Consider the following 21,121-nt stretch of genomic DNA (forward strand, 5'->3'; position numbering starts at 1 on the left):
CTAAATAAGTGTATAATTTGTGCAGTTTTCCTCCATCAAAGTAAGCCTCTTATTGCTTAATAAAATGTATGTGTTTTTAATCCCTGTGTTGATGTGTTCTACTTACTGTGTAGACTATACTAACTGGCTGACTGTGATCTGTTTTCAGACATAAACCTGTGTATATTACATGTCGATACGTATACCACATAATCTATAAGCTCTGGTCTGGTGCTTGTGCTGGAATTAAGTCCATGTACTCCAAATCGCTGTATATTTGGACAAACTAGTCAGGCAATAGATCACTCTGTGCACATGTATATGTGTGTGTGTGTGTGTGAGTGGGCAGTGTCCAAGCAGAGCAGGCAGAGCTGAGCAGGAACAGCTGGAGCTCTAAGATTTCACTGGAATCTGCTAATGACTGCAAGATTTATAGCACAGAGCACACACGCACGCATGCATGCGCTGCTTCAGAGTGTGTAAAGGGAACAAAAAACACACAGTCTGTCCGGAATAAGCGTTGTCGGGATCACTGTGGTATTTATGAAGGTGTGTGTGTGTAAGTGCGAGGGTTACCTGAGCAGGGGTCCACTGCCGTTCTTGGTGGTCCCTCCTACAATCAGTTCTTCCTGCCAGTGCATGTACTTCCTGGATAGACCATGGCAGCCGCCAGTCAGGGCCCGCGCCACATCGAATGGCTGGTGCAATAAAAGCAACATGTGAGAAAATACATGAGAAAGTCAATGGCGAATTTTACTTCATGTTTTATCAGAATATATGCAGTAAATGCTGCATGTGTGCACAGATATTACAAGTTTAAAGTGCAGATGTGCACCAACCTTAGTTGAGTTCTTATTGGGTGCAGTGAGGGGGCAGTCGGGGTCAGCAGGGTTCAGACAGGGTCTATCCATGTAGCCGTGTCCGACATCTGCCTTTTCCAACATGTCCTCAAAGCCTTCCACTGGGAACTTGGCCCTTCGAAGGTCCTCAAGGAAATCCTTAGGGTCAAAATTGGTCCAAGTAAGAGGGTCTTTGCCTCTGAAAAGTTAAAAGCAGGCAGGAGTGCTGTGAGTGTGGCCATGCACTGTGCTGCTTATTGTGTAGAAGGACTTTCATCCCTCCAATTAGTTATGACAAAATAATACAAAATTAACGTATTTACCATTGTTTGCAAGAAAAAAACTAAAAAATAAAAATATCATTCTTTTGGATATGTTTACTTATTATGCTTATTCCTTAACGAGTTTAAGTGTAAAAAACCCTCTTTAAAAAGCCAAATAACAAATGTTTTTGCTGGGTGACAGAATATAATAGGAGGAGATCATTACCCATCATGCACTAGCTGAATTCCTGCTCCAACCCAGACCTTGTCTCTCTCTCTCTCTGCTCTCTATTCCTCACACATTCCAACCTCTCTTTCTCTGAATCTCCCTCTCTCTGTCATTCAGACTACATTGTATGTGCTTAACCAGGCTTAGGTTATTATTCACAGCCTCCCAACCAGAACATAGTAAAAACCTTATTTACCATCTTAGACTTTACACACACACACACACACACACACACCCTCATCTACTCTGATGACAGCGACTTAAGCCAATACCCTTTTACACATCCACAAAAAACATGTATGCAGTGATGGCAATGGCACACACACACACACACACACACACACACACACACACACTATGTGCATGCACAAACACATGCAGAGGTAAAGGTCCACTGAGTATTACTGTAGCAGCAGGCCATTAGCAACAGAACGGCCAGACAATGGTGAGAGGCCCAGGGCTGAGAGAAACTATCGCCAGCGATACGCATGCCAGCAACCACTACAATAGAGCCTTCAGAGGGGACGAGTTCAGGACACACACATGCACACACACTTGTTTCTCTGTGGTTTCTCTGTGGATGGAGCATTAGAGAAGCCTCAACTAAAGGACTAAAACCAAAATCCTGACAGTCACATCTCCTCCTCAAAAACAATCTGGACATATGTGTAACCAAACCAACACCCAGGATCTTATTGTCCCCAAACATCACCTGAATCAGTCTGCCAACTTTTTTTTTTAAACAAAGCATCTGATCATTTGGCTTGAAAGAGACTGGTCGATCTAATGACAGGCTGTGTTGGGACATTGTGAGTATGCTTACACATCACGAAATACAGATTGTGTCTGGCAAGAACAAGCTTCACTTACGGAAGATAGACCATTCCAGACTGGAGCTTCGCTCCCTCCCAGAAACAGTCCAAAGGGGTGATGATGAGGCAGGGATGTAGCCTTTCTATGATCTGATTGGAAAAGAGCAGCAGGGTTGAAAGGAAGTGTTTACAAAAAAGGAAGATGAAGGAAGAAAGGATCATTTGCATCTTACCTGATCCATAAAATGAGTTTCTGTGACGAGTTCTCCTGATTTGTAGCATAAATGTTCTAATTTCCATTGTCTGAAAGGGAGAAGAAAGACCCGTTTAATGCAGATATATGACAAGGGGAAGGATTAAAACACAGGCAGATACAATGTAGTAAGTTACCGGTTATAAAGGTAAACATGAACTCTGCTGGCTCGGATAGCTGACTCCAGGTGCTGCAGGAGTGCCTCCACTGTCAGAACATTGGCGCCCTCCTCCCGCGGCGTCTGGATCATCAACTGAGGGTTAAACATGGCCTCCTCGCCAATCTTCTGTCGCGTGTATTTCAGCTCCTGGTTCACACGCCCACCAACTGTACAAAGAAGAGTGAGAGTGAGCTGATGAGCAAATATCCAAACACACTATTAATGTACATCTGTCTTAGATTCTCTACCAGATTTGTTGAGACTCCTGTGCTACAAACATTGTACCAGTACATGATTGCAGGCACATCCCATACTGACAGGAGTAGGTGCACCGTTCACACACCACACAAGCATCATGCACTAAAACATCTGTGACTTAAGAAGCCATCCTTTGTACAAATCAAACCCAAAGAAATCTCATCTTGGCCACAACATTATCAGTCTTGTATCTTAAGTGAAAGCACTTTGCTTACTGTGAGCTTGTAACACTACAATGGCAAGAGTCCTAACTCTCACCCTGACAAATCCACATTTCTCAAACAGCTCAGTGATTCTACTCAAATTTGCTAACAAGTCAGCGGTGCCAAACCACGTTGACTGCATATGTGTGTGACATGATGTGTGTGTGTCTTTGATAGAGAAGGGCTCTCTTCCAAGCTTTGCTCCCAGTATCATGGTGAGACTAAGCCCTGTGCGTGCGCCCTGAGCTCCGAGCTAGCCCAGGCTACAAAAGCAGCCTTTCAGGCCATTTAGCTGCCCTGCTCCACCCCAGTACAGCCAAGGAAAGTCTGGCAAAGTCTCTCCCACAAACACACACGCACGCTCAACTGCAGTCATGCAAGGATGGGCAAAGTCGCAATGATTCTTTTTCTGCATGTTCAAAGTTAAAGTTTGGTGTGTGTGTGTGTTTCTGTGCCTGATTTACAAGCAGAGGACTTGAGCCCTTCTATCAACAGTGAGTAAACACTCAGTGAAAGCTCTGACAATTTATAGTCATCTTCTTTCACTAGGTCACACACACAATGAGAAAAAGGTCCAGTGAGAGGCTGACTGTGTGAAAAATCTGTAACATTTTATTATGCCTTAATCCAATTTAACAATTCCGCTCAATTCGCGCAACAGCAGGCATGGATTGAATATTTTTAGTCCATTGTAATGGCATTAAAGTTGAACATAAGCATGCCTGTTCTGCTGGGCCGGACCACCCAGTCAGACCAATGGAACAGGGAGGGAGGGGGCCATGTCTTGGGGCATTAGGAAAACACACTTGATTTCTTTTTTTCTGGACCCAAACAGCATTCCCATCTGATCCTGTCTGAAGGCATGTTTATAATACTCATCATTAATAGCAGGCCTAGGCTAACCGGAGCGACATGCTTTCCACTGCTAGGCCAGCTACGCTTCTACGTTACACTAGCCCTCCCTTCAAAAAGGAGCACGCATGGAACTGATTAAGACCTGACGCACACTGACAGTGCACTAACAAGTCGACTTGTCTGATACACTCAACACTCAAAGGCAAAGCTAGCCTGAGGCTTGGTTTCAAGTGCACTGCAAAGAGGAAGAATGGGAACACAGGTATAGAGAAAAGGGGACATCCATATCCAGTCAGTGTTCCGACATGTGTGAGGAGATAAGAGAAAGGTCTGATTGAAAAAAGATGGGAGGGTCGTACTTAGAAAGAACTCACTGTCTGTTCTGAACAGTCCTCAAGTTGTGGACTGCCACCCAAAGACCTTGAGTTTACAGCAAGCAGGGAGGAATGGGACAAGTCAAAGGAATGCACTCTCTCTCTACAGGAAACAGCACATTACAGCCTCAGGCTTAGAGAATTCCACACTTCACGAGGTTACAAAGTTTTGGGGTCAACACTCACACAGCCTCGGGGTGAAATTAACACCCCAGCTGGACCAAGAAAATGTGTGTATGCGTGTGTGTGTGCACACACTTTTGCGTATGTGCATGCGTGTGTGTGTGTACACACAGCTGTGTTTCTTCAATGACACATATTCCCATATTCCTTCTCCTAAGAAAACTGATTGACCCCAGCATGTGTTGATATGCTGAAGGTGTCCCACACCAGGCTACGCTGCTGTGACCAAAACAAAATGTCACTGACTTTCAAATACCCCCCTACCATACCACCATTTCACACTTCCTTTGTCTATCCACCCTGCACCAGACAAAATTGCTGGTTGGTGTTTATTCTTCTGAGTGTTCACCAATGCTCATTTGAAGCTGCCAAAGCCCAAATTAAGGCCTTGAACTGCTACAACATATCTAAAAGCCATTTCACACGTGGTCATGTCAGACATGTTCTTGCCTTGTGGAAGCACTTTATTGGTTAAGGAAAGGGCTGACACGTGAGGACTTCTCCATCATGTGTCCAAAAAGGTGTTGAACAATGCTGCATCTCTGCTTGTTTTGTGAAATCCTCAGTTGCTTTATCAAACCGTATTCAAACTTTATTTTTTAGGAAGGTGACAGAATAAAGTAAACATTAAAAATTTTAATGTCCGCCTCTGGGCATTTGCATTCAGACATAAAAAAAACAATACAAACTAAAAAAAAAACAATAAATGAATTTTGTAATTTGTTCCAAGAGAAGGGGAAGAAGAAGAAGAAGTAGAAGAAGAAGAGAAGAGAACCATAGATGTGTGTCACTGTAGTGAAGCCTTCAATGTGGGTATTCAGCATGTTGCATAACATTAACCCCTGGTCCCCACTATTCTCAAAGTAGGGGAATGGGGTGGGGGGTGGAGGGGAGGCACGAAAGGAGAGAAAGTAGGTTTCTAAGGAACTGACATCACCCCCTTCCTTCTTTCAGCTCTAAACTCCCCCTCCTCTTGATACTCTCATTTTCTCCCTCTTTGCTCTATTCAGCTCTACTCTGTGATTGGCCAGATCATGATGGTGATCAGCCCGGCCCCCTCTGTCAAAGCCAGCCCACCCCCCTCACCCAACCCTATCCCCATTGCCAACTTTCTCTCTTTTCCATGCAACACACAACAGCAGCCCAGCCCCACCCCCTGCACATCTCTTATGTCTGACAACGGAAGCAGCCCGCACTTTTAAGGAAAACATGCACCACCAACAGAAAAACTACAACTCTGATGTGTGATGGCGGTTTTAAAGAAAACACTCCAAATGCCAGAACCAAGAGCTTATAATGAAAAAGCTTACAATTAACATGCACCTTTTTCAGAGCCATGTGCAGGCATGCATATAAGAGTATACTGTACATGCATGTGGCTACACAAATCTTTGTGTGTGTGCAGAGAAAGGATTAGCTGGATTAGGCCCCATCTCAGCAGGGACCCCCTGTTGTGAGGAAGAAGCCCCCCAATAACCAGGTCACCGCTCCGCTGCCACGTCCGTATGCGGAGCTCTCTGTACCACCAAAGATTAGGAAGACATCCAAAAATAAATGAAAACACAGGAACTGATACCTGTTGCAAAGATGTAAAACATTAAAAACGTTACTTTGCTTTCTTGATCCCCGTCACTGTTCACTCTGCTCAGGTAGAGTTCCCCACAGTTACACCTTGTCTACTTCTCCTTCCTGTTTGTCTCCGTCTCAGCTGCCACTTTCAATCACCTGACAGGGCTGTAATCAGTAACCCACCTGTTGCCTTCCTCTTCTTCTTCGTACCATCTGCTGCCACTGCGTCTGTCTCTCACTTGAACTTTGTTTTTTGGATTTTTCTGCTTAGTTATTCAGGTTATTGCCACAATATCATAAGAGACCTATTCCAATTTCTTATAAATGAATGTCAACAATGATGGGGCTACAATAAATTAGTTTTGCTAACTGCTGAAAGAGTCTGAACAGTAAACGCTGTAGCATTGTAGCTGCAGCATACACTGCAGTATACACAGCGATTTTGAATGTGGGCTCTGCGATGCAGGTGTGCACACAGCCACAAATATGTGATGAAAGGCCTTACTGAGAGCCGAGACCCCATCTGACCCATGGTGAGCCCCCCCCTCACTCTCTTGCTCTCTCTCCCTCTCTCTCTCCTGTCAGCTTTCAGAGAGGCGGGAGCTGCCACACAGAGGGAGGGTAAAACAAGCAAGGTAGAGGGTGGGTGACTATGAAAGAAGGGGGAAAAAGAGAGAGGAATTATAGGTACAGCCAGTGGAAGTGCTCTGACGTGCAGCTGTAGCTGTGTGTCTCCTCAAGCAGCCAAACAACCCCCCCCCCCCCCCCCCCCCCAGCACCCCGACCCCTGACACAAATGTGACACCCCAGCTGCCAACCACTGCCCCCCTCCCCTGAATCCCCACCCATACCACCAACCAACACACCCCCAACTACAGCATTACCATATGTATGGCTCCCCTCACCCCTGATTATGCTAATCACCTGTCCGGTCCCTGTAGCCCCTAAAATGGGTGTATTTAGCAGTCGGCTGGCTCCCAATGCAGCTTCCCCTGGGCCCGAGGTGTACATTCACACACTCCTCAATGGGCAGATTCTTCCACGTTGCTGCCTTCATTCAGGTCCCTCTCTCCCCCTACCAACCCCCCACCTCCAAAAAAAATCCTATTCAATGCCAATGGATTCACAGAGCAGTAGAAAGAGTGGTAGGGGAAGAAAACACTGTTTTGCAGCATGTGCATGGATGTGTGCAGGCGTCGTGGTTCGCCCAATGATGCACCAATGCAACCATGTACACATACGTGATGCTATGCTACTGTCACTGTAAGAGACATAATCTCCTCTTTAACGAAATCACCAGAGATGGCACACCATTTTGTTGTGATAAAAAAAAAAGCCAAAGTCAAATTCGAGCCAGGTGAGCCTTCTCTCGCATTTCTGTATTTACAGCCTTGTGATTGGCCCACAGTCCAGCCATAACAGACCGTGACATGAGCTTGAAGAGCCAATCTCAGCCAGCCATCTCTTTGTCATTTCCTGTAGAGATGGCCCATGATTCCAGGTATCCCAAAATCACACATTCCTGGAAGTGTGGAAGAAAAGACAGAGAGAAAAGCTTTGTGACTGAAAGAAAGAGAGTCCAGGAAGGGTCTTCATTCATTCATGCATCACTTTTCTATTTCAGAATTTAACAAACAATCTGGTATATCTTTATACATTTAGCATGTATTTGAAGTTGCATGTCTGTCTACACGTCCTGTACCAATAACACAAAGCATACTATGGCAACTTTTGTACTAATTGACAGAGGCATCAGAGGACACCATCAACACTGATTATGCCTGATAGTCACCCTTCTTTTAGCATGGCTTAGCCCTCCAGCTACTCTTTCCATTAAAATCTTTTCACCAGAAGTTGTTGAGGAAGTGCGAAGTCAGTGCGAATGTTACTTTGAGTTACCATTAATGCATATTTCCTGGTTAAAAGCCACTAATGGCAACCAGGATAGAAAGCTGTGTGTAGATGTATTTTGGGCCCTAGATGTAGAAAGGTTTGTTGACTCTGTAGGAGGCAGCTGTCTGTAACCTCAAGGACAACAAACCTGTAAGGTTTCCAGTCAGGTAAGGCAGCACAGGCACCACACATGCGGAACAGTGTTAGTCTGACTGTCTATTCAGTACACTCATCTTTACAAGGTCCTTCGCCAGAAGCTTGTAAAAATTCCAAGGATAATTATAGAGACCGTTGGTATTGCGAGAGAACTTTGTTGGTCTCTCCCTATGCAAAGATGTTTGTTTATTTGTTTCAATAACACGTCTTGACTCAATACTTTTATCACTGTAAGCAGCCCTGAAAAAAATACAGACAACCAGTGGGATGACAATCATAAAGCACTGCTGCACATAATAACTTTAAGCCTGGTCACAAGTGCTCCCAGTGTCCTAATGCTTCACTCAGAGACTTACAGGGAGGTCTTAGCACAAGAGACCGTTTCACTCACATACTGACTCAATTCTTGAGCTCCAAACCTCTCAATCATCTGTGAGGGGAAATGTTATCTCTGTATCTTTACGCATTGCGTGTGCATATGTGTGGTACTTGTGTAATTGCTGCTGCTGCCAGATTCTATGACGACGTACTGGAGGAATTGCAATGAACTATACAGCTACGTATGTAACTGTGGTGTGCCAGAGGGGCTAAGAAATTCCACACACTCTGACACACACACATATACACAGATTTGGAGATGTTTGCAAGAAGCCGTTTCTGCTCTGAAATCTGAAAATCATCCATCCACACCCCAATCTCTCTCCTGGTGTACGGTAGGCACTGCAGCCAAAACACAAACACACTGCTGCTACTATACTCCTGCTTCTTCCCTCACTCTGTCTCCCTCCAACACACACACACACACTCTCCCTCTGCTGTTTTGTACTTTCTCCACCCTTCTGGCAGTCAGTGCTATGAGGGAGGGAAGAGAGGAAAGGGGAAGAGGGAGGGAGGGGTAGGAGGGGAGGAGAGGGGAGGGAAGGAAAGGAGGGAGGCCAGACCACCCTGCTCTCATGGCAGGGCTGAGTGTTTACATTGCCGTGGCTCACTCTGTAATACATCTGGCATTCTGAGGCCACTCTCTCCAGCCAGGGACGGGGGGAGTGGTGGTGGTGGTGGAGGGGAGGGGGAAGGAGGGTCGGGTAAAGAGAGAGACCTTTCTGGCAGAGGGGAAAAGAGAGGGATAGGAGAGAGAGAGAGAGAGCGAAAGAAACTGAGCGAGAAGGAGGCAGAAGGAGGGGGGAGGGTAATTCTCTCCACAGTCTCCTGTGGTCGGTCATTCGCAGGGCTCTGGTTTTTGAATAAGAGCGCCTGAAAGAATGCAAAATGTAAACAGAGAGCTTGGAGGCATCTCAGGATGTTGTTTGTGAATGGGAGCGCGCTTTGCACACACGGAGCACGGTTAATAAGCGAACTTTTAAATGTTGTTTCTCGTTTACTTTTCGCCAGGTAAAGGCTAATATACACAAAGCTGTTTTCAGATGTTGGAGAAAAGCTAGCTTGGGAAAACAGGGCTGTAAGTCTGTGTACAGTACCAGAGGCGCAATGTTTCCCCACTCTAAATCCCTCACCAGCTAGCCTGCACTTTTCATCAACTCGTAAAGTTTAACACAACACACTGGAATGTTATTCCTTATACAGAGATTTAATCCTGTTTGTAGTGAACTGATAAACACAAACTTAATTGGGTCCAGTTTGCAACAAGTGTGCATGCTCACATTTGTGTGTGTGTGTGAGAGAGAGAGGAAGATGGATGACTGTGTGTAGGTTATTCTGCGCTAACCAGGAAAAATTATGGGGTGTGGGTGCGTTTGTGTGTTTGATTGCTTGCGGCTGCTGAATGAAAGCTGCCGGAGGAAAGAAGGAAGGAAGAGAAGGGAGAAGAAGAGACAAACGAGAGCTCACCAAAACAGACCGCCATGCCAGACCTGATCAACAACCTACTCATTCACAAAAGCAAAGCCTCCCTTTACAATGTGTGTATATGTGTGTGCACATGCATCCATGCATGTATCAGTGTTTTTATACACATCAAAAGCTGAACAATTCAGTCATGCAAACCTCAATCCTCTCAGTGGAGACGCCACATTCAGGGCACTCCTCCTCTGCCACAAGAAAAGGACGTCAAGGCTTCTTCCACATGCACTTAACTGTGCCATTACCCAGCAAAACAACAAAACAACCACCAGCTCTGTCAACTCAGCTCTTAATCACACTAGATATAAAACAGACATGCAACAGAGGGGGAAGGGGGAGGCTGTTTAAAAAAAAACTGTCTAATCAGACTGGATTCTGAAGACTTGACTCTTACTTAGGATTGGCACCAATTGAAGTAGCTGATTTGAGCTTCTTTGTCACATCATTCCTTAGAATCTGTCAATAATGCAGGAATTATGGCTTCACTCATGTTTGCTGGAACTATCATACAGTAAGTCAGAGATTAAACAAAAATAATAGGTCAGATTCACTGCCCTCTGCTGGAGAATAGATGTCAAAAGGTTAAACCAAAAAATGTCAGAAGATGAAATACTGATACACAATTAGAAAACAATGCATTCTCTCCGAACAACATCTGGTGAAGGGGATGTATATGTACACACATGAACATGTACTGGACACAACTGGTGGCAGCTGCAACTTCTGCTGCATTTCTGCCACCCCCCTCCACCGTCCTCCTCTCTGCTGTTAGTCTTCACTCGGCACCCAGGCCACAGGGTGAGTATCAGGTGAGGTTTTAAATAGTGGGGCCTCTATGAGATGACCTCAGGGTCCCAGGGGTCTACCCCCGTAGCCCCTGGCCTCATGCCCCCCAAGAAAGTGCTCCAGGGCCCATGGCCTCTCCTCTGGGCTGTAGTCTGGTGACTACAATCCACAGCCCTATGCCCCTGTCCAGGCCGTAAATCTGGGGACTATAAACCCATTTTTAGCTTGATTCACTTCTTTGTGTCTCTGTGAAGCTCAAGTCCAAGTCCATGCATGATAAAAAAACAAAATACATCCTCTGAATGCTTGAGGCTCCATCCTGTCCATTTAGTGTAGGCTAAAGCTACAGGCTAACCACAACCCAGCCCAGATTACAGTACAGCTCCAGCTCTTCTGATTCACCCCCAGTTTCAACTTCAACCCCTGCTCAGAGCTCAAGCTTCAAAAGCCCCACTTCCAAACCTTCTTCTCCCCGTAGCTTCTCACCCCCATCAACACAACCCTGTAATCTTCAGACCCTCTCTCAGTGCAGAAACAGAGCGAAAGAGTGAGGGGCTGTCCTACAGGAAAGCCAATGTTTATGTGATACTGTTTTAATTAGAGGCAGGCTGTGCTGCTATTTTCTTTACAATTTGGCCTGCTTGCCTTAGTCTAGAATGCCAAGGGATGGCTCTATTTTCCATTCGTAGCCAGAAGGAACCGTAAAAGGGACTTATTCCAATCATCTCTGTCTCTGCTCCCCAACATGGCTTATAGTTAATCATCGCAAGATCATCTAGAATCATCTGCAACTTGAAACTTAGGATATACATGACGTCGAGCCAAGAGTGTTCCAAATGCGCAGAAAGGGCTCTGAGACACGAGATCAAGACAGGACACCACAACACTACAACGTCCTACAGGAGCTAATCATTGGCTGTGAGCACCACAGCAGGTATTTGCAGAGACAGAACGTGTCTGCAGTGTGGATGCAATCAGCACTAAATGTCACTCGTGGTAGGAAAAAAAACAGCATTCCATTATTGTTTAGTAAAGCACGAACTCCCGTACATCCTCTGAGGTTTGACACAATCGCCTCTTTGTGCAAGCATGCGTCTCACTCCCAATTGGTCTCTGTCACTTTGTCTAATAAACAGAACTTCCTGTGTCTGAGTATTTATAAACAGTGCTGAGCGAGCACTGTGTGAGAAGAGACAATCCCTGCGAAAGCTGCAGCACGTGACTGTATGTAGAATAAACACACTAGCCAACTCCGGTACAGACCTAACGGTGGTCTGCTGTAGACTCCAGATGCGTTTTGCGCTGCCAGAAAGCAGAAAACAACATGAGATCACAAATGTAGCTCCGGTCAATTCTAATGGAATTGAGAGATTTAATATGAGCTGGTTGCATTGTATGCGTGTGTCTGTGTGTGTGTGTGTATGCGTGCTTATGTGTGCATCCACAGGCCACACAGCTTCCAGGCGAGGTCGTCCATGGGTCGCCTGCGGAGGGCAGTTCCAAATGAAACATAAACAGCCGCTCTGTCCTCTCCTCCTTTTCTCCTCTTTTTCCTCTAGGACGATGGGCCAGTCCCCCAGCACGGCCCAGCACAGCGTTCCACGGTCCAGGCAGAACTAATCTATCCCTCAGCTGTGCAGTCTAATCTAAACAAACAGATCTCTCCCTACCAGCATCTGGAACCCCTCATGTACCGGGACCTAGGAAACCACTGCAGCCCTGTCTCTTAGTCAGTGTCTGTGTGTGTGTGAGCAGGTCTGTGTGAGCCAGTGTGGGACCATGCTGTAGATGTCTACCAGAGGTCACTACGCTAAACGGGTGTCAGCCAAGTTCACTGTAAAGCTAGTGTGCGTCTGTCTAATGGGGAAAAATCCAGATGAAAAACAAAAACTTTCATACAATTTGATTTTGGAAAGCAATATCCACAATTGGACCAAAGCGTGCTACACACAAGGTGTATTTTCATTACCAGACAACCCACCCTGTAATGTGGATGTAATGTTCTCTTTGTATTTGGCGAACCAAGTGTGCCTTAAGTAATTGCTTTAACACAGTGCTGTTCAATGTAATGTAATAACACAGTAAAAGTTGCCACTTATCAAAATAGAAGCTGGAGGTTTTCCTGCAGAGGAAATTTTGACACCAGCGACAGATGTTTTAGCCAAAGCCAAAGTTAAATCACAACTGCCATATTGATAAGAACCAAGTAATAATGAGCAGTCCCAGTGTGTTAAAGTCAATTTATCAAACAATACATTTAAATGTGACATTTTGGACTTTCAAATGTCCACTGCTCTCTCATCCACAGCACTTCTAATGATTTTGTTTTCTCTACTCAAGCATAACTGAGTTACAGATGTCTGTCAAAATCGTTGCTCTGAACAAAGCTCAGAGTGGTGTACAGTGGCCCTCACTGTCACCCCACCAAGAGATTCCTTCAGGTCCAGGTGAACAACCAAGCAAATGCCTATACACATAAATTCAATCAGTCAAGTTTATCTTAATTGATTGATTAATGAGTTCATTCTCAGCCAATGTGTCATATATGTGTCATATTCAAGTTTAAAATGGTGGCCCTCGGCCGTAGTGTACATGACTGCAGCCTGACATGTGAAAAGGGTGTGAAAACAGTGTGATCCACTGAGTACAATCAGGAGTCCTGTGCTGAAGAGGCTCCCCTCTGCCTAAACTGCTGCCAACTGCGCCTGCGCCACAGATTAGAAGAACACGCTGTCTGTCAGACCCCTGCAGCAGCACGCAAGGAGAGAACAGCCAAGGAGGTGGGCTGTTTGATTTGTTCAGGAATCAGTCTGCTTTAATGCTTCATCTCATGAACTATATGTTTTTTTGTTCAAGGGTGAGGTGTTAAAAAGTGGGGAAAATGAAAAAAATGGCAACCGCAAAAGCATGATTAAATCCTAAGAAATAGATAGCTAAGAAAATGTTTCAATTCCTCAAGAGCAAAATCTGCTCTTCCATTCATGACTCCTACAGCCGACTCCAGCCATAAGTGCAGGAATGCGGATCAAAGGGAAGGAAAAAAGCTCTGCCCCTTCCCTTTACCCCCCAAGCACCACCCATATGCACGGTCTCTTTTTTGCTTTTAATTTTTCATTCTTTCTAAGTTGTTTCTAATTTAAAAACAAAAAAAGGAAACAAGTGGCCCATCCACCGCACAAACACGAGTTTGTGTCCTCACTCCGCTTTTTCCCTGCAGCCGGAGACAAATCTTTTTGGAAAGTTGAGAGCTGTCCAAAACGGGACCACACACAGTCTCTGAGCCTTCAACTGCTGGGGGCAGGCAGGCAGGCAGGCAGACACACACTCACACACACAACACACTCTCTCACACAAAATGGCGGCTTTGACAAAAATTTCCTCTACCCCAAAAGCTGCTTATGAACTTAATTACAACCTTATTCATGAGTGTGGTTGGAGCCGCCTCCTGCACATCTTGTGTATGCATCTAACACAGTTTGAGAAGCTGCGAGCATGTTAGGAAAATTACACTTATTGTGAAGTTACACTTGGACACTTGCCAGGACCTAAACAATAAACAATCCCCCTGGTTTGTTTAGTAGCAGCCACCAACCCCTCCAACTCTTCTGTAAAAGCCTCCAAAGCACAGAAATGATGCAGGTTACATTCAGACACACGGGACTGACACAAACAAAACAGACAACTTAATAAAGAACATCTTACCTTCCACCCAGAGTTTCTCCACATCCGTTTCCAAATTAGCTGCCCGTAAGCCCACAGCAAAAGCTCCAAAAATCATGAGGCCCACAACCAAAAACTTTCCGCAGTTCTTTTGTATGTAACAGCCCAGCCTAAATAAAAGTCTCTGGAACTTTGCTCTCAGCCACAGAGGTGCTTTCCTCCCGGTCGCCTTCCCCTGTGATAAAACAAGAGTCCAAGTGTTACTGTCAGTTCAAACAAAAACAAAACACACTGCACTTACCTGGGCAGGTGAGGCTGTGAGAGATTATACAGACAAAACAATGGCTACAAACTGTTTGTATTGGGATCTACAGACAAGAAGCAAACCACATTCACTGTCTCACTCAAGGTTCAACCTTTACACATCTGCTGCAGAAGCACGGAGGACTCCCCGGAGTGAGAGGCACAGGTTCTATCATATCAGTAACACATATAAACTGTAACCTTAGCTTGATACATGCAAAAAGAAGGCATCCCCTGCAGGTCACCCACTCACAGCATGGGCCACCTCTGTCACTTCACTGCAAACAGTGATGCATATGCTGACCAAAACAAAAGGCACCAAACTGGTTTACAACTGCACCAAAAGAGGGAGATAATTACACCTATAGTGTGGGTGGGTGTTTGTTTCATACATGTCTTACAGCTGCCTTTAATAAAACCATTATACTGTGGGAGACATACATTTTGTCACTACCTCTGACGCACACCCACACATCAACCGGTGATATTAAATACCCTGAAACGGCGCATGTGGTAAAACCACAAATACCACCACCACCACCACCACACACAAATGCGCACACTCCACACCCCGTCCAGCAGCCCGTGTGTTCCGGCCTGCATGGGGAGTGGAGGAACCGTCACAGGGGGACTCACAATATTTGTGAACGGAAGAGGGCAGCCACATGGATTTTTCTTTCCTCTCCTCTCTTTTACGCGACTCACTCACTCACTGTCACTAAACTTTTACAGCGCACTGAGAGGGAACGAAAGCTTTATGATAAGCGTTGGCTGTGCGTGAAAGCGGCATGTTTTGCCTTGTATGAGACCGTTACAGGTCGGGATGCACTGGGAACAATCGAGGGTTTTTATTGGTAACTGGGACCCTCACATCCAAAAACAGAAGCCGGCTGCATGGGGAGATTCTGATTGTGCCTTGAAATACAACAACCCTGCGGTCTCTACAACCCCTGTCTTACCCCTGCGTCCCCTGCCCAGCCCCGTCCCGTTACCTAGCAGCGACTGGACATACTTTGGCTACTTTTTTTTTACAGTGAATACAATGCATCCAGGACCATGAAGCTCTTTCCAGGGTAAAGATGAGAGATAAGCACCTCTGTTATTTGCTCCAAAGCAAAGCCCGCATCGCAGTAACTCGGCCGCTGCAAATACTCCAAATCCAGCGGTGTGTTGCGGGCATAGTCCCCCCTGTTCCTCCGCGTTATCCTCGGCCGATCAGGGTCTCTGTTTTCCTGCTCGGAGGGCGCATTAGCAGCCGAGGCCATGTTGCGGGGACTGCGAGATGGTTACCGTTTCCCACTTTATAGTATTTCCCCGAAAGCGTGTAGCGATATCCCAAAGCAACAGAGTTTTACTCTCGGAGATCTCACACCCGTGAAGTAGGACTTCATACTCCTGTTGGAGACGGCGAGTCAAAGTCTGCGCCTTCCATCCCAACATTTCGTGATCCGGAGGTCTCCACCGCTTTCACCGCATTCACCGTGTCTCTTAAAAAAAAGTAAGTTTCTCTCAAAAAGCGAGGTGCGCAGAGTGATTCCCATACACAAGTTGTCGGGTAAGAAACCTCGATGGTCGTAGCATTCTGGTGTGATCTATGTGGTCTTCCCCTGGGCCGCGCGTCACGGCCAACTCTGAGATTCAATAGAAGAGGAGAAAAAGACCTCTCTCCATTTGGAGGCAGAGAAGGAGGAGGGGTGAAAAGAAAAAAAAAGACTCAAGATCCCGCCTCTGGGGCTGTCAGATCGCAGGACTTTCTCGCATCTGATTGGTTCCAGAAGGGCAAAAATTACTCAGCAAACACGACTATTATTAGCTGCTTAGCAACAGCTCACTAAAGTAGAGAGACCACCCAGGCAGGCAGACCTCATGTGTGCATCTCCAACTTCAGGGGAGGCTCGCAGAGAGCAGAACCCCTCCGTGCGTTTAGGTTTCCACATTACGTTGGTACAGAATGAAGAATTTCCCTGAGAGGAGCTGAAGTCTGAGGCAGGGAAGCTGCCGGTCTGTGTGTTGGAAGCAGGCAGAGGAATGTCAGAACTGAAGTTTTGAACTATGTGTTTTTTTTCTACCACCACCATGATGGTGGTAGTTGAGCCTCAAATTACAGTGGTTGAAGGGGAGGGCCTATAGTGTCGTTACAATGCTTGTACAGCGCCCAGGCTGACCGTCATGGCTTTTGGGAAGAATCAAGGTATTCATTCATTATGCAAATAACAGGAATAAATAAACACAACTTTATGCGCTCATTGACAAAATATATAACACAACACGTAATAAAATAATAACTTTAATTTATCTGACCTACACTTAATCAACTTTTTGTAATGATAGTGTATTTAATTGTGATTTACGCACTGCGTAATTATCTATATTAGTAATCAATTTATTGATTACATTCTTTTATTATTTGTGTTACAGTATTTTGTTTAAACAGATATAGCTCAAAATACGGAACCTTTCCAGAGTCAAATGCGCAAAAAAAAATCCTCGCATCTGGAAAACACCTACTTAATGTCGACATTGTGCCTTTATTTGACAGTGCGTCTTTACGCAAATGTTACCAGGTGAACTACCTGAGGATGCATTTGTAACTTGTTATCAGAACATTTCCAGTTCAGTTACGTATGCCAAACGTCTCCCAAATTCGGCCAAAATATGCGCACAGCAAAGCATTTTAAGCCTTGTCAAGGAAATAGAAATAAACTTAATCCACACGCTCAAAGCATCAATACCCTTAAGTGTATTTAAGAAATTAAAAGACTATGATTTAAACATCAGCGTCTTTATATCAGCAGCCTGGACTTCACACCTGAGCCATCTGAGCACAGCAGCTGCTCGTCTGGTTGCCAGCCGCGCACTTACCATCATCAGTCCAGGTGGGGAGAGCTCTCAGAACAAATCCGTGATATCCGCACCCCGCAAGGCGCGAAGGGCGCCAGCTACGATGAAGATAAAAAGAGCTGGTTTAGTGTCGTGAAGAGAAAAAAATGACGCGTAATCCACCCTGGTCGCAGTCATCGTGCTCTGCGTCAGTAAAGGTTCACTCACAATTACATGACTATTCCTTTTTTTTCTGGCCACGTGGGTGGTCCATAGGCAGGACTCCTTTGACTGTCACGTGATTATCCCAAAACTAAACTCTATCAACTCTAAACCCGTGCACAGCAGCATGTGTCAGACAATGACACACACATGCTTTCAGAGAGCAGTCAGCTACATGCTTCATAAAATTTTGTGTTTGACATTAAAACACACCTGTACATGCACAGGTGCAGATGCACAAACACAGTAGGCTGTATTTGTACAAATTTGGAATACACACACTGCCGTACATAGGCTTAGATGTGGAGTGTAAACATTGTTCAGAAAAGTTATCAACATGGGTGAAAATGTAGAGAACAGCACCTCCACTGCAACAATAATATCACTTCACTGGCATCAGAAGTGGGGAAATGCATCTGAGGGGGAGCAAAGTTAGGCTGCAATGCCCCCTAATGCTCCTGAACGAACAGAACGAGGCCTGTCTCGGTGGAACGTACAGCAGTCTATGTGACTGCTGCACCATCTCTACAGCTATAGACATGTTCAGGTTGTTGTCCTGACAGTAACGCTGCAGGACTCCATCAAAGCGCCGTGGGTCATTGTGGAAAATTGTTTTTTCCCCCTACGAGTAGTGTAAAAGCTGTAAAGATATGCCAGTAAAAATACTCTGGGAGATTATACTGCAAGCATCTGTGTGAACTAATGAAATACGTATGCACATACAATGCCAAAACACTCTTGACTGAACATGAGCATATTTCCTTTTTTTATCATTATGTGCTAATATGGATCAGATGCACTAATTGTTCACTATTGGAAAGAAGAACTTGAGTCCAATTTTTGTTATTGCAGGCAATAGTTTGGATTTGGTGAGCAACAAAGGTCAACAAGGTTACTCATGCTGTTGTTGTTGTCATGCATGATGTTTCACAACGCACTTGCATTGACATAGTGTTTTATTTTGTGAGACAATCAAGTTTTTAGTCTTTTTCATGACACCTTAAAGGGACAGTTCACCCAAAATCATATTAGGATTATGGGAAACAGACACAATAGGAATATGGGATGAGGGCTTAAAGGTACAAATAAAAACTCAAGAAAAGTCAGCAGACGTCGTCTCACTTAGAATGTGTTTTCTACTTAATTAACCCAGCAACCTATGTAGAAGTGCATCCACCCATGATAACAGGCTCAAGCTTGTGAAAGTTAACTGAGTGTAAACATTAATGGCATCCTCCTCTGTTGATCCATAACATTTTTTTGTTTCTTCCTGCATTTTTAGGAGCCCTTGGCATCACTCCCGGGTGAAGTCACAACTCTTAAGAGAGGACCACACCGTGTCACACGTGAAACATGCTGAAAACATTCAAAACAATGTTTAAAACCATCAGGATCGCACTCATTAAAGGTTGGTATGTGGCACCAAGGATTCTGGTGCTTAATGTTTTTTTTTTTTATCTAGTCTTCTTCCACAGCCACATGGATCTCTTAATGAGGAAAGGAGATGAAGTGTTCCTGTAAGATCTGGAGGAATTGGGCATTAATCCCGAAATGACTTCATCAGCCAATCACCTTGTTTGACCCCTGGCAGGGTCCTTCATACCCCTCAAGGCTGGTCGCTGGCTAGTGGCCATGGGAAAAGTGGGAAAACCTTGTTTAGCGCATGTTCCGATTTATGATTTGCAGGTGGATTACAGTTCAAAGCTGAAGTGTGCCAAAACATTACTATCCTTAAGTCAAAAACTGAGTCTCATCATAGAGAGGCTCATTGTGAGGTTTGACTGTGTGTCAATTACCTGCAGTCATTGTAACATTTGGGCTCAGATTTTCAGTGTGTGTATTGAACAGGAAAGGTTGTACTTGCTTTATGAATGGAATCAGCAGGGCAGTTCGCCAGCCATCATAAGTCTATAGGTGGAGGAGTGGTGCTGGGGGATCAGGCAGCCACTTAGTGAAGTGCATTGATAAAGACAGAGAGCGAGGAAACAGCAGAAAGAGAGAGAAAGTGAGAGAATGCAAACAAAGCACACCTCTTTATTGAAAACAAATGCATTCAAGATCCCAATTAAGTAAGAATGTCCTCTCTCACACACACAGACACACACGCACACACACACACTCTTTCTGTCTCTCCTTCATTCCACTGATAAAAAAGGGAAAGAGCAGGAAAAAAAACAACGTGGATGCCTGAGAGTGAGGGGTCCCTGGTGCTTAAAGGATCATGTGATGTGTTCCATTCATTCAGAGAAGCATGTGGTTTTAGCTGCACAGTACTTACTAATGGTAAGAATTGTGGGTATAGACTTTATCATAACTTGTTTTCCTGTTATATAATAAAACTCATGCACTGATCTATATACCATTCATGTCTAGACTGCTTCATCTAGACTAATCTAAGGATGTTGATGAGGTGAAGACACCTTCTGAATTCTCATTTTTTTCCTGAGCACACTATGTCAAATAAAGGATTTTATTATATACATATGTAGGCAGCATTTTCTTTTGACTGACATTGATTTTGTTTTTTAATGAAATTATATTGGAATCTAGTTAAGATGTTGGCTTCTTTGGTATTTTCCACTTCCACTTTTTATTGAAAAATTAATTGGCAATCTTGTAGTTCTGTTTTCTTTCAGTTTTTATTGTTTAAAATGTTTTTTTTTAAGAAGTAGGTATTAAAATAATGTTCAATGCACCTGACTTGGAGTCATGCAGTAAACGTATACACTAATGAACGTGACTTCACCTTTATATGCACCTCCACTGTTTCCCCCCTCTGGAAGCCCCACACAGGTACCATTTTCTATTTTTTTTTGCCAAGTCATAAAACTACCCTCTTCTCCACCTCTTCTTCCTCCTCTAACTTGGCCCAGCAGCGAGCCCCCCTCCACCTGGTCCACCATGGCTGCCTGTGGAGCAGGAGGGGCTGGGTGCACAGTGAGAGCTTACTGGGATGTTTATATCTCAGCTCGAGATTGTCTTCAATCATACGCGGGGCTGTTTGACAGGTTGCAGCACCGCCTGGCCTCTGTTTACCTTTCCCAATTTCCGAAAGGCTTTGTGTGCACAATCAGAGCAGCTCTGAGAGGATCCAACTCCAGCATTCTCCATCGAGCAGCAACAAAGAGCAACATGTATCATAGCATGATACAGGCAAAGTTTGACCCCAGAAGGTATTCTGAAGAAATGTGAAATTTATGGAAATGATTTGTCATGTCAGGTTCTTGTGTAGATTGATGGAGCCTGACTGCAAACAAAAAATGTTAGATGAATATTGATTTTGATTTGAGGGCATTTAAGGACTTGTCTTTCTGCATTTAAGTCCTATTAGTTTCATTTGTGTAGCAGTCCTCTTCACTGTTTGGCGGACGTTTACTTTGAGATCTGGTATAGACAATGTTGGAGCTGGCAGATATTTAGACAAGGCAGAGGTCTGTTCTGCAGAAC

General features: G+C 44.8%; 1 protein-coding gene across 2 annotated transcripts in view; it reads right to left on the reverse strand.

Moving 5' to 3' along the window:
• ptch1 (patched 1) overlaps nucleotides 1-17,642 on the reverse strand; it is a 41,962-nt gene extending 24,320 nt beyond the window's left edge. The window contains exons 1-7 of one of the 2 annotated variants that reach the window (XM_028414012.1): nucleotides 17,495-17,642; nucleotides 14,372-14,564; nucleotides 2,513-2,702; nucleotides 2,356-2,425; nucleotides 2,181-2,272; nucleotides 819-1,017; nucleotides 556-677 (exon numbers count right to left, since the gene is read on the reverse strand). In XM_028414012.1, coding sequence (XP_028269813.1) covers nucleotides 556-677; nucleotides 819-1,017; nucleotides 2,181-2,272; nucleotides 2,356-2,425; nucleotides 2,513-2,702; nucleotides 14,372-14,564; nucleotides 17,495-17,500 — 872 coding nt within the window. In that variant the 5' untranslated portion in view covers nucleotides 17,501-17,642. Of the gene's footprint in view, nucleotides 1-555; nucleotides 678-818; nucleotides 1,018-2,180; nucleotides 2,273-2,355; nucleotides 2,426-2,512; nucleotides 2,703-14,371; nucleotides 14,565-15,726; nucleotides 16,257-17,494 lie in introns of those variants that run through there. The other variant, XM_028414011.1, reaches the window with a different exon arrangement.
• Between the last annotated feature and the right edge of the window lie 3,479 nt (nucleotides 17,643-21,121).

Source organism: Parambassis ranga, chromosome 9, assembly GCF_900634625.1.
Source record: "Parambassis ranga chromosome 9, fParRan2.1, whole genome shotgun sequence".
NCBI classification, from domain to species: Eukaryota; Metazoa; Chordata; class Actinopteri; family Ambassidae; genus Parambassis; species Parambassis ranga.